At 34.2% G+C, this 14,179-nt stretch overlaps 1 protein-coding gene across 3 annotated transcripts in view; it reads left to right on the plus strand.

Moving 5' to 3' along the window:
* Positions 1-14,179, plus strand: part of CHM (CHM Rab escort protein) — a 198,867-nt gene that overhangs the window by 62,021 nt on the left and 122,667 nt on the right. For all 3 annotated transcript variants that reach the window (XM_040630263.1, XM_040630269.1, XM_040630272.1), the window contains exons 3-4: positions 861-933; positions 3,500-3,624. In XM_040630263.1, coding sequence (XP_040486197.1) covers positions 861-933; positions 3,500-3,624 — 198 coding nt within the window. The remainder of the gene's footprint in view (positions 1-860; positions 934-3,499; positions 3,625-14,179) is intronic.

Here is a 14,179-nt window from a genome sequence, read left to right on the forward strand (position 1 = left end):
CAATAAACATGAAGAGTTTTGCAAGAACTGGGAAGCCCCAGTACAGATATGTAGTACAGAATTAGAGAATTCTGGTTGCCACAAATCTCCTACTTAAGGAAGTTAATCAGAACTCTGATGTCTACAGGGCTTACCTGATCCTAATTAGGAGACCTCTGAGTTTTTTAAAGCAGAATGATGATCTTCACAGGACTATGGAATGAAGAATAGTTCACCCATTTATCAGCGGGAATATTATTCTTGCTTTACTTATCACAAAAGTGAATAACTGTGTCCCAGGACACAGTTTAGTTTTGGTCCTAAAGGCTGAGAATAACACAGGGCCACTAGCTCTAGAGTAGCCATTTGTGTGTGTGGGTGTGTATATTGGCATGAGTTATGGGTTTGTTGGTGGTGGTGACAGTGGCTATTTAATTATTTATAGAAAGCAGTTTTTCCCCTTGGCTTTCCTTGAGATCTGCCAAGGTTTTCTCCCCATCTTTTTTTTTTTTTTTTTTTGTAACCCAGGAGTCAAATTTTGTTCATATTCCCTGCTCAATGCCCATATCAACCTGTTTACAATCACATGATCAGTGGCATTTGATCAGTGGAGAAAGCTCAAAGGAGGCCAAAGAGTTTTTTGTTTTTTGTTTTTTTAACTCCTTATACAATGGAAAGTTACCTTTGGGATCCGAGAGAACAACTTTTATTTCAGCCTAGTATTTCCAACATCCTGATTATGTTTTGAACTCTGAGGTAGAAATATTGAGATTATTTGAATGGTGCAGGGTGGTTTGCTGATGGAGATCAGTGACTTAATTTTTTTTTCAGTGACTTAATTTTTATACCCTTTTCTTTACTCTGATTTTTTATTGTTACAGAAGAAACTACTATGGAGGAAACTGGGCCAGTTTCAGCTTTTCAGGAATACTGTCCTGGCTAAAGGAATACCAGGTAAACTTTTTAGTTGATTTTAAATCTACTAGGTTGTATTTTGTATCACATAAACACCCTACATTGAAGAAAACCCTAAGCTTCTGCAATGTAGGATTGATGCCTTATTTTTATTTATTTATTTAACAAAAATTATGCAGTCATCTTTTTAGTTAATGTTCTTCCAATGCTTTCAAAATACAGATACCATTTTTTAAATATACATAGATATGTTGGCTGAAGAGTACATCATATATACTTGATACCATTGTCTCATTACATTCCCAAATATAAGGCAAGATATTTTTCTCCAAAATAGTCATTCAAAAAAAAATTTGGTCCTTATAAAATCTCACATATTACTAGTTGCTCTTTCAGTAGTATATTTTGAGACAAAAACCCCAACTATTCGGGGGAAAATACGTTAATTTGAAATGGTCTGAGTCATTGGTAGTTTTGCATATTTATAGAAGTCACCGGACAGAATCAGTAAAAACAAAAAGCAAGGAACAATTTAATGTAAATTTAGTAAGTTTTTTTTCTAAGTTAGGATCTCACTACTACAACTACTGGATATCATTGTAAAGAAGTTTTTTAGAGGACACGTATAGCATATTAATATGGGGAGTTGGTTATGTCTTGGAGTTTACTGATTTTTATGACAAATTTAAAAATTTGTCTAATTTTATGTGAATGGTACATGTGGCTTGAAGTGAACTTCCTACTGAGAGCATCATACATGGAATCAAAAACTGCTGTATCTCAATGACTTCGTGATTATACCCTAATGATGGCCAGTCATTTAGGGTCTCTCACTTGCTTATCATCTTGTTTTTGTACACTACTCTCTTAGCCTGTGCACATCAAATCCACAATCTGATCAGATAACAAGATTACCAAAAGTAATGGTCACTTTAATGGTCATTTATGCCAAGAGTTTATTGTAGCTAGTTGTATCAAACAAATAGAAGTCAAACTTCAGTCCTTGATACACTACATATATAGAATACGGTTTTTAATATTTTGGTTAATTTCAAAAATATCACATAAAGACAGCTTTATAATAATATGAATACTGACATTTTAGACCAGATGTGTTAGCTTATTTATAGAGTTGATGTTTATTAGGCCAAAATCTACAATTAGATTCTCATGTATGCCACTTGTTATTTCATCAAGGGAGAATAAAATGTGTATCTCTTGGCCATAAACAATATTGTAGCCATAACCAGCAGCCTCTTGATTTTTAATTTTTTGATTACAAGGAGGCCAGGGCAAGGATGGAAATAAATCAGTGCAGACTCATCACCACTGCTTGAAAAATACCTCAAAGTACATGGAAAGTCGGTAACACCATACTCTAATATAAACATACAGGATGGTGTATTATTTTTTTATTGTTGTTGACTTGACTTGTTTTTAAAAGTAATTCTGAAGTATTCAAACTAAAGGCTTTATTGATCTTTTGAACATTAAATTTAGTACTTTTGGTTATTGCAAAATTGGTCTAAATACTAAAATAGAAATTATGGTAAGTCTACTATCATAGCATAAGTCCACATATCATAAACTCCATCAAGAACTATCCAGATTGTTTTGTTATATCAGAGCTTTGTTATCCTGAATGCTGCTTGAAGTAAGTGGGATAATTTCCAGTTTGAGCCAAAAATACTTCTGCTATACATAGTTTTTCATTGAAAAAACTTTTGTGATTATATAATTGATTTATGGAAAGGAAGTGAAAATGCATTAGCATTTATTGGATATTGTCTGTGTGACAGGTTCTATAACCTGGTGCTTTACACAGTTTATTTAATTTCATTCAGTTTGTACTATAGCCGTGTGCATGAGCTATTAGTGTATATTGCTGCTGGATAAACTGGAGCTCAGGGAGAGCTAGAGAGAGCAGAGCCAAGATTTGAAACCATGTCTGTTTAACTCAAAAGCTTGTGTTGTCCATTTTTTTTTTCATGTTGTATTTCACCCACATCAAGAGAACCATTCCATCAGGTGAATAAAATATTTCCTTTGTGGAAACTAGCACCTAATGAGGTGCATTTACTTCCTTAATTTACTAGAATACTATTCAGTATTGTAAAGTAGTAGTAGTCCTATCTATAATGAGCAATTAAAAGTGCCTAACTCGCAGAGTTAGGAAGGTAAAGGATAAATCAATCCGGTAACCTTTAGTTGTGGTGACTGTAGTTTATACACCCCAGGATGCTTTTGTAGTTCATATGAAGGAATAAAAGCACCTGCTGTTTCACACATACACACACTAGACACACTTGATTTTCAGCAGATAACAGGGTTAGTTGTAATGTCAAAACAGGCACATCCAGTGACTGCATCAAAATGTCATGATATCCTGATAGAAAGCTGTAAACCAGAGGTAGCATTTGATAGGATAGGTTTTTACACAGTTTTCTTTTCTTTCCTTTGAAGATGGCACACTACACCACAGTCACTTCAGAATTTGATGGGATCAAAGGCAGAGCGTTAATTGAGAAAGGTATACATTTTCACAAAAAAGTAGAGGTTCAGACTGCACGATTTAAATAAAATTTCTCATCTATATTTTGTTTAGGAAAACAGTGACATTGTGAATGAAAGTCCAACATGGCAAGAGCAGATTCTTGAAAATGAAGAAGCCATTGCTCTTAGCAGAAAGGACAAAACCATTCAACATGTGGAAGTGTTTTGTTATGCCAGGTATGAAAAGTATTTAGGTTAAACTGAGTTAATGACTTCTTATTCACATCTGTTGGAAAGAAGCCAACATATGACATTGGTTGCTAAAAAGTCAATTGATAAGATGGTTTGCCTTTTTAAAAATATAACTTCGTTTTCTCTGCTTAGGTGATAATGATGATGATAACATGCTACATTAATGACTTGATTCTTAAAACCATCCTGTGCTGGGATAGAGCAGATAGTACTAGTTGCATTTTTACAGAATCCTCAGTGCAGAGATTAATTTGTTGAAAGTCACATGGCTTGAAAAATGTCAAGACCACATGTAGCCTAGATAGTGGTAGAGTCCAAGATCAAAACCCAGGATTATTTAGTTCTACTCCAGTGTTCTTCTAACTTTTCTTAGGTAATATTCAATGTAGCAAAATGGAGAATTACAATTTTGAAATAAAAACAATTGGTCATAACACTTGGAGACATATTTTTGAAAATCAGGAGAGAATATTGGGAAGTGATATTTAAGTGTCTCTTTCTAAGTGAGAAAATTCATTTTTTAAGCTTTTATTTTCCAATTAACATACACCGTTATATTAGTTTCAGGTGTACAATATAGTGATTCAGCAATTCCATACATAGGTCACCAGGTGCTCATCACAAGTGTACTCCTTAATCCCTATGACCTATTTTACCCATTCCTCCACCCACCTCTCCTGTGGTAACAGTTTGTTCTTCATAGTTAAGATCCTGTTTCTTGGTTTGCCTCTCTTTTTTCCTTTTGCTCACTTGTTTCTTAAATTCCACATATGGGTGAAATCATGTGGTATTTGTCTTTCTCTCACTGGTTTAATTTGCTTAGTTAGCATTTTACTCTTTAGCTCCATCCATGTCATTGAAAATGGCAAGATTTCATTCCTTTTTATGGCTGAATAATATTCCTTGTGTATATATACCACATCTTCTTTAGCCATTCATCAATTGATAGACACTTGGGCTGCTTCCATATATTGACTATTGTAAATAATGCTGCTGTAAACATAGGGGTGCATGGCCCTTTGAATTATTGTTTTTGTATTCTTTGGTTAAACAACCTGTAGTGCGACTGCTGGATCCTAGGGTAGTTCTATTTTTAACTTTTAGAGGACCGCCATACTGTTTTTCACAGTGTCTGCACCAGGTTGCATTCCTGTCAACACTGCAACAGGGTTCCTTTTTCTCCACATCCTCACTAACGCCTGTTGTTTCTTGTGTTGATTTTAGCCATTCTGACAGGTGTGAGGTGATATCTCATTGTAGTTTTGATTTGCATTCGTGATAATGATAAGCGATAATGAGCATCTTCTCATTTGTCTGTTGGCCATGTAGATGTCTTCTTTAGAGAAATATCTATTCATGTCCTCTACCCATTTTTTAATTGGATTGTTTTTGGGGGGGTGTTCAATTTTAAAACTTTATATACTTGGGTTACTAACCCATTATCATATATATCATTTACAAATATCTTCTCCCATTCTGTAGGTTGCCCTGTAAGTTTTGTTGATTGCTTCCTTCACTGTGCAGAAGCTTTTTATTTTAGTGTAGTCCCAATAGTTTATTTTTCCTTTTGTTGCCTTGCCTCAGGGGACCTATCTAGAAAAAAGTTGCTATGGCAGATGTCAGAGAAGTTACTGCCTGTGGTCTCCTAGGATTTTTATAGTTTAAGTCTCACATTTAGGTCTTTAGTCCCTTTTGAGTTTATTTTTATGTATGGTGTAATAAAGTTTCATTCTTTAGCATGTTGCTGTCCAGTTTTCCCAACACCATTCGTTGAAGAGACTTTTTTCCATTGACTGTTCTTTCCTGCTTTGTCGAAGATTAATTGACCATATAGTTGTGGGTCCATTTCTCGGTTTTCTATTCTGTTCTATTGGACTATGTGTCTATTTTGTGCCAGTGTTATACTCTCTTGATCACTACAGCTTTGTAATATAACTTGAGGTGTGGAATTGTGATGCCTCCAGCATTGCTTTTCTTTTTCAAGATTGCTTTTTGCTATTGAGGGTCTTTTGTGGTTCCATACAAATTTTAGGATTGTTTGTTCTACTTTTGTGAAAAATGCTGCTGTTATTTTGAAAAGGATTGCATGAACTGTGTAGATTGCTTTGGGTAATACAGACATTTTAACAATATTTGTTCTTCCATTCCACGAGCATGGAATGTTTTTCCATTTCTTTTTGTCATCTTTGATTTCTTTCATCTGTGTTTTATAGTTTTTAGAGTACAGATCTTTTGCCTCTTTGGTTAGGTTTATTCCTAGGTATCTTATCGTTTTTGGTGCATTTGTAAATGGGATTGGTCCCTTGATAGCTCTTTCTGCCATGTCATTGTTGTACAGAAATGGAACAGATTTCTCTATGTTGATTTTGTGTCCTGCGACTTTACTGAATTTATCAGTCTTCTGTTTTCTGTATAGAGAATCATGCCATCTGCAAATAGTGGAAGTTTGACTTCCTCCTTGCTGATTTAGATGCCTTTTATTTCTTTGTGTTGTCTTAATTCCAATGACTAGGACTTCCAGTACTATGTTGAACAACAGTGGTGAGAGTGTCTTGTTCCTGACTATAGAGGAAAAGCTTTCAGTTTTTCTCCATTAAGTTGATACTAGGTGTGGTTTTTTCATATATGGTCTTAATTTTGCTGAGGTATGTTCCCTCTATCTCTGTTTTGTTGAGAGTTTTTATCATGAATGGCTGTTGTACTCGGTCAAATGCTTTCTCTGCTTCTATTGAAGTGGTGATGTGGTTTTTATTTTCCTTTATTGATATGAGTAAGAAAGAGTATCACTGTGTAATAGATCCTTGACATTCTTGTTGGCTACATCAAAAAATCTTTTAGATTTCCCTTTTGTAAATAATGAGAAATATGGTACAGGTTCCTGGATTTTTGTTGTTGCTTTTTTATATATGCATTATCAGGATGTTAATGTTACATTTTGTGGAGGTAGGGCATGAGTGTGTGTTTAGTTTTGTATAATTTTAACATATATGTCAGGTCATGTATTCATCACCACAGTCAACTTACGGAACTGAGCAGTTACATCACCCCAAGGAACTTTCCTGTTTCCATTTTATAACCATAGCTCATCTCCTTCCTACCATTTCTCCCAATTTCTAACTCTTGGTAACCACTAGTCTCTCTTCCAACTCTGTTATTTTGTCATTTTTGAGAGTGTTATGTAAATAGAACTGTACAGTATGTAACCTTTTGCTCTTGGCTCTTTTCAACTCATTGTGGTTAACCTTAAGGTTCATCCAGGTGGTTTCATGAATTAATAGTTTGTTCCTTGTTATTGCTAATAGTATTCCATGGTATGGTTATACCAAAATTCACTTATTCATCTATTGAAGAACATCGGGGCTTTTTTCACTTTTGTCTGTTATAAATAAAGCTGCTATGAATATTTGTTTATAGGATTCTGTGTGAACATAAGTTTTCATTTGTCTGGGATAAATGCCCAAGTGTATAATTGATGGGTCATATGGTAATTACATGTTTAGTTTTAAAAGAAACTGAAAAACTGTTCTCCAGAGGAGCTGTACCATTTTACATTTCCATCAGAATTTCATGATTCAGTTTCCCCACATGCTCCCCAACATTTGGTGTTTTCACTTTTTTCACCATTCTGTTAGGTGTAGTGATATCTCATTGCAGTTTTAATTTGCATTTTCCTTATGGATGATTTTGAACATCTTTTCATGTGTTTGTTTGCCATTCTTACATCCTTCTTGTTGAAAATCTGTTCATATCTTTTGCTCATTTTTTAACTGGATTGGCTTTTTCCTGTGGATTTTTGAGAGTTCTTTATATGTCTTATATATGTGTCCTTTGTTAGGTATGTAGTTTGCAGATATTTTCCTGAAGTCTGTAGCTTGTCTGGCATCCTCTTTAAGCAGGATATTTTGCAGGTGAAATTTTAAAATTCAGGTGAGGTCCAATTTATCACTTTCTTCTTTGGTATAGATCCAGAATATTTTCTCCTATTTTTCAGAAAAAAAAATATTTTATATTTTATGTTTAAGCCTATGATCTGTAATTGTTGTATAAGGTGTGAGGTTTAGGTCAGTGTTTATTTTTTTTAACATAAGGTTATCTGATTGCTTTGGCACAGTTTGTTATAAAGGCTGTTTTTCCTCCACTGAATTAATTTTGCATATTTGTCAAAAATCAGTTGGCTGTACTTAGATGGTCTATTTGTGGATTTTATATTCTGTTGCATTGATGTGTATGTCTTTTCCCACACCAGTACCACACTGTCTTGATTACTGCAGCTGTATATTAGGACTTAAAATCAGGTAGAATAATTCCTCTAAATTTTCTTTTTTGTAGAATAATTCCTCTAAATTTATTCTTTTTTGTCAAGATTGTTTTAGCTATTCCAGGGTTTATGCCTTTTCATATAAATGTTTCGATAAGCTTTTTTATGTCTAGAAAGCGTTGCTGGAATTTTGATAGGAATTACATTAATCCTATAAATCAACTTGGGGGGAATTGATACCTTTATTATTTTGAGTCTTCCAGTTCATTGACAAGGTATGTCTCTCCGTTTATGTAGGGTGACTTTGATTTCTTTGTACAGAATTGTGTAATTTTCAGCATCCCAATCCTGTGCATGTTTTGTTAATTTTATACCTAAGTAGTTACTTGTCTTTGGGGCAATTAATAAGTGGCATTGTCTTTTTAATGTTGACTTTTGTATGTTCATTATGGGTATCTAGAAATGCAATTGGTTTTTTTGCATTGAGTTGTATCCTGGCATCTTGCTGAACTCACTTATTAGTTCTGGGGGATATTTTTTTTTATATAGATTCCTTGGGATTTTTACATAGACAGTCATGTCTTATACAAAGAGGAACAGCTTTATGTATTCCTCTTCATTTGCTTATTTTAAAGAGTCTGTTTCCTACTGAGAGTCGTGTGTTTTCAGTCCATAGCCACACACCACGAGTTAATTGTGTTTCTTGCTTATCCTTAGCCTCAATGAGCTTTTTTTTTTTTTCCCAGAAAGAAAGTTGTTGTCACTTTCTGATGACTTTGTAATTATACCCTAATGATGGCCAGTCATTTAGGGTCTCTCACTTGCTTATCATCTTGTTTTTGTACACTACTCTCTTAGCCTGTGCACATCAAATCCACAATCTGATCAGATAACAAGATTACCAAAAGTAATGGTCACTTTAATGGTCATTTATGCCAAGAGTTTATTGTAGCTAGTTGTATCAAACAAATAGAAGTCAAACTTCAGTCCTTGATACACTACATATATAGAATACGGTTTTTAATATTTTGGTTAATTTCAAAAATATCACATAAAGACAGCTTTATAATAATATGAATACTGACATTTTAGACCAGATGTGTTAGCTTATTTATAGAGTTGATGTTTATTAGGCCAAAATCTACAATTAGATTCTCATGTATGCCACTTGTTATTTCATCAAGGGAGAATAAAATGTGTATCTCTTGGCCATAAACAATATTGTAGCCATAACCAGCAGCCTCTTGATTTTTAATTTTTTGATTACAAGGAGGCCAGGGCAAGGATGGAAATAAATCAGTGCAGACTCATCACCACTGCTTGAAAAATACCTCAAAGTACATGGAAAGTCGGTAACACCATACTCTAATATAAACATACAGGATGGTGTATTATTTTTTTATTGTTGTTGACTTGACTTGTTTTTAAAAGTAATTCTGAAGTATTCAAACTAAAGGCTTTATTGATCTTTTGAACATTAAATTTAGTACTTTTGGTTATTGCAAAATTGGTCTAAATACTAAAATAGAAATTATGGTAAGTCTACTATCATAGCATAAGTCCACATATCATAAACTCCATCAAGAACTATCCAGATTGTTTTGTTATATCAGAGCTTTGTTATCCTGAATGCTGCTTGAAGTAAGTGGGATAATTTCCAGTTTGAGCCAAAAATACTTCTGCTATACATAGTTTTTCATTGAAAAAACTTTTGTGATTATATAATTGATTTATGGAAAGGAAGTGAAAATGCATTAGCATTTATTGGATATTGTCTGTGTGACAGGTTCTATAACCTGGTGCTTTACACAGTTTATTTAATTTCATTCAGTTTGTACTATAGCCGTGTGCATGAGCTATTAGTGTATATTGCTGCTGGATAAACTGGAGCTCAGGGAGAGCTAGAGAGAGCAGAGCCAAGATTTGAAACCATGTCTGTTTAACTCAAAAGCTTGTGTTGTCCATTTTTTTTTTCATGTTGTATTTCACCCACATCAAGAGAACCATTCCATCAGGTGAATAAAATATTTCCTTTGTGGAAACTAGCACCTAATGAGGTGCATTTACTTCCTTAATTTACTAGAATACTATTCAGTATTGTAAAGTAGTAGTAGTCCTATCTATAATGAGCAATTAAAAGTGCCTAACTCGCAGAGTTAGGAAGGTAAAGGATAAATCAATCCGGTAACCTTTAGTTGTGGTGACTGTAGTTTATACACCCCAGGATGCTTTTGTAGTTCATATGAAGGAATAAAAGCACCTGCTGTTTCTTATTTTATTCAATAGATGATGAAAAGGTACAATACATTAATTCCCACTTCAGTCACACAAATCCAGAGAGTTCTTTTCTTTTTTTTTTTAAAAAAGATTTTTATTTATTAATTTGACAGAGAGCTAGAGAGCACATGAGGGAGGGGTGATGGCAGAGGGACTGGGAGAAGCAGACTCCCCGCTGAGCAGGGAGCCCAGTGAGGCTGGATCCCAAGACCCTGGGATCATGACCTGAGCTGAAGGTAGTAGCTTAACCAACTGAATCACCCAGGCGCCCCTAATCCAGGGAATTCTTAGGTAAAAGATAGTTGCCTGCTAATTGCATAATGCCATGTAGTTTCTTTAGCAAAAAGGGATTTTATCTTTCTGAAGTATTGGCACTAACTTGTATTTTTCTGCCCCATTTATTTGTTTGTTTTTGCAAATACTGAACATTGTTTCCCCTTTTCTGGCATGATAATGTTAAAGCAGGATGAAAACTTTCCTGTTAGATTTGCAAATGAACCAACTCTCTAGTTGATTAATAACAAAATAAAGATACTACTTTAACAGTAATCTAAAATTCTACTTTTTAATTTTGGATTCTAGTATTTTAACTTAAGAATATTTTAACTTATGAACTTCCTAGCAAAAATGGAGTAATATCAGTAAGAAAAAGGAATAAATTTTAAAAATGTAATCATTACAATTTAGAGGAAGCTATTTTTTTTTTAATCAGTGTGTACAAATAAGTTTGATTTAGGCTGCAAGTGACATAATGCCCAACTAAAAGTGCTTTAAGCAAGTAGAAGGATAGGTAGATGGGAAGGTGGGAAGGTGAGGAGGTAGGTAGGTCAGTAGGTTGGTCATTGAAGAATTCGTTAACATTTTTTAAAAGTTTTTATTTAAATTCCAGTTACTTAACTATAGAGAACGAATGGATGCTTACCAGAGGGAAGGTAGGTGTGGGGGGGATGGGTTAAATAGGTGTAGGGGATTAAGGAGTGCACTTGTGGGGAGCACCAGGTGGTGTATGGAAGTGTTGAGGTACTATATTGTACACCTGGACCCAGTATTACACTGTATGTTAACTAACTGGAATTTAAATAGAAACTTCAAAAAAATTCCAGTTGACATACAGCATGATATTTGTTCCAGGTGTACAATATAGTGATTCAACAATTCTATATATTACTCAGCAGTGTCATGGTAAGTGTACTCTTTAATCCCCATCACCTATTTGACCCATCCTCCTACCCACCTCCCCTCAGATAACCATCAGTTTGTTCTCTATAGTTTAAGACTATATTGGTTTGTGTCTCTCTTTTTTCTTTTCACTTGCTCATTTATTTTGTTTCTTAAATTCCAGTGAAATCATATGGTATTTGTCTTTCTCTGACTTATTTTGCTTAGCATTTTACTCTCTATTTCCATCCATGTTGTTGCAAATGGCAAGATTTCATTCCTTTTTTATGGCCGAATAATAATTCCATTGTATATCTATACCACATCTTGTTTATCCATTCCTCAGCCAATGGACACTAGGGCTACTTCCATAATTTGGCTATTGTAAGTGCTCCTATAAACATAGGGGTGCATGTATCCTTTTGAGTTAGTGTTTTTGTATTTTTGGGTAAATACCCAGTAGGGCCATTTTTGGATTGTAGGGTAATTCTATTTTTAACGTTTTGAGGGGTCTCCATACTGATATCCATAGTGGCTGCACCAGTTGCATTCCCACCTGCAATGCAAGAGTGTTCCTTTTTCTACACATGCTCACCAACACTTGTTTCTTGTGTTTTTGATTTTAGGCATTCTGACAGGTGTGAGGTGGTGTGTCGTAGTTTTGGTTTGCATTTCCTTGTTGATGATTGATGATGAGCATCTTTTCTTGTGTCTCTTAGCCATCTGTATGTCTTCTTTGGAGAAATGTCTCTTCATGTCCTCTACCCATTTTTATTTGGATTATTTTTGGGGAGGAGGTGTTGAGTTTTATAAGTTCTTTGTATATTTTGGATACTGACTGTTTATTGGGTATGTCATTTGCAAATATCTTCTCCCATTCTGTAGGTTACCTTTTAGTCTCATTGATTGTTTCCTTCGCTTTTTATTTTGCTGTAGTCTCAACAGTTTATTTTTGCTCTTGTTTCCCATGCCTCAGGAGGCATATCTAGAAAAATGTTGCTGTGGCCAATATCAGGGCAATTACTTTCTGTGTCTCTTCTAGATTTTTATGGTTTCAAGACTCACATTTAGGTCTTTACTACATTTTTAATTTATTTTCATGTATGGTGAAAAAAGTGGTCCAGTTTCATTCTTATGCATGTTGCTGTCAAGTTTTCCCAGCACCGTTTGTTGAAGAGACCGTCTTTTTTCCATTGGATATTCGTTCCTCCTTTGTCAAACATTAATTGATCATGTAATTGTTGGTTTGTTTCTGGGCTTTCTATTCTGTTCTTTTGATCTAAGTGTCTGTTTTTGTGCCAGTACCATACTGTTTTCGAATACTATAGCATTGTAATATAACTTGAAGTCTGGGATTGTGATACTTCTAATTTTTTTTCTTTTTCAAGATTGCTCTTTTTCAAGGTGGCTATTTGGGCTTTTTTTGTGGTTCCGTACAAATTTTAGGATTGTTTGTTCTAGTTCTGTGAAAAATGCTGCTGTTCTTTAGGCAGGGATTGCATTAAGTCTGTAGATTGATTTAGGTAATACAGAATTTTTAACAATATTTGTTCTTTCATCCCATGAACATGGAATGTTTTTCCATTTCTTTGTGTCATATTGAATTCCTTTCATCGGTGTTTTATGTTTTCAGAGTATGGGTCTTTCACTTTATTGGTTACATTTATTCCTGCATATTTTACTGTTTTTGGTACAGTTGTAAATGGGATTGTTTTCTTAATTTCACTTTCTGCTTTATTATTATTATTTTGCTTCATTATTACTGTAAAGGAATGCAATAGATTTCTGTACATTGATTTTGTATCCTGCAACTTTATTCATTTATCAGTTCTAGTAGTATTTTGGTGGAGTCTTTAGTGTTTTATTTGTGTACTATCATGTCATCTGCAAATAGTGAAAGTTAGACTTCTTTCTTACCAATTTCAATGCCTTTTATTTCTTGTTATTGTCTGCTATGGCTAGGGCTTCCAGTACTACGTTGAATAAAAGTGGTGAGAGTGGACATCCTTGTCTTATTCCTGATCTTACAGGAAAACCTCTCAATTTTTTATCATTGGGTATGATCTTAGCTGTGAGGTTTTCATATAAGGTCTTTATTCTGTTGAGGTATGTTCCCTATAGACCAGTTGTTTAGGGTTTTTATCATGAATGGATGTTGTACTTTGTCAAATGCTTTTTCATCATTTTGTGAAATGATCATAAGGTTTTTATTCTTCCTGTTATTGATATGATGATGTATCACGTTGATTGGTTTGTGAATATTGTACCACCCTTACATCTCAGGAATAAATCCCACTTGATTGTAGTGTATGATTTTTTTTAACATTGTTGGATTTGGTTCGCTAGTATGTTATTGAGGATTTTTGTATCTATGTTCATCAGAGATATTGGCCTGAAGTTCTCTTTTTTTTTTTTTTTTTTTTTTGGTGGTGTCTTTATCTGGTTTTGGTGTTAGGGTGATAACTGTCCTCATAGAATGAATTTGGAAGTTTTCCTTCCTCTTCTGTTTTTTAGAATACTTTCAGAAGAAAATGTATTAACTTTTCTTTAAATATTTGGTAGAATTCACCTGTGAAGCCATCTGGCCTTGGACTTTTGTTTGTTGGGAGTTTTTTGATTACCGATTGAATTTCATTGGTGGTAATCTGTCGGGTCAAATTTTTTATTTCTTCCTGCTTCAGTTTTGGTAGGTTATACTTGTGAGAATTTATCCATTTCTTCTAGGTTTTTCAATTTGTTGGCATATAAATATTTTAGAATATTTTCTTACAGTTGTTTGTATTTCTGTGATGTTGGTTATTTCTCCTCTCTCATTTGTGATTTTACTTATTTGGGTCCTTTCTCTTT

Source organism: Ursus maritimus, assembly GCF_017311325.1.
Source record: "Ursus maritimus isolate PB19 chromosome X unlocalized genomic scaffold, ASM1731132v1 scaffold_X1, whole genome shotgun sequence".
NCBI lineage: Eukaryota > Metazoa > Chordata > Mammalia > Carnivora > Ursidae > Ursus > Ursus maritimus.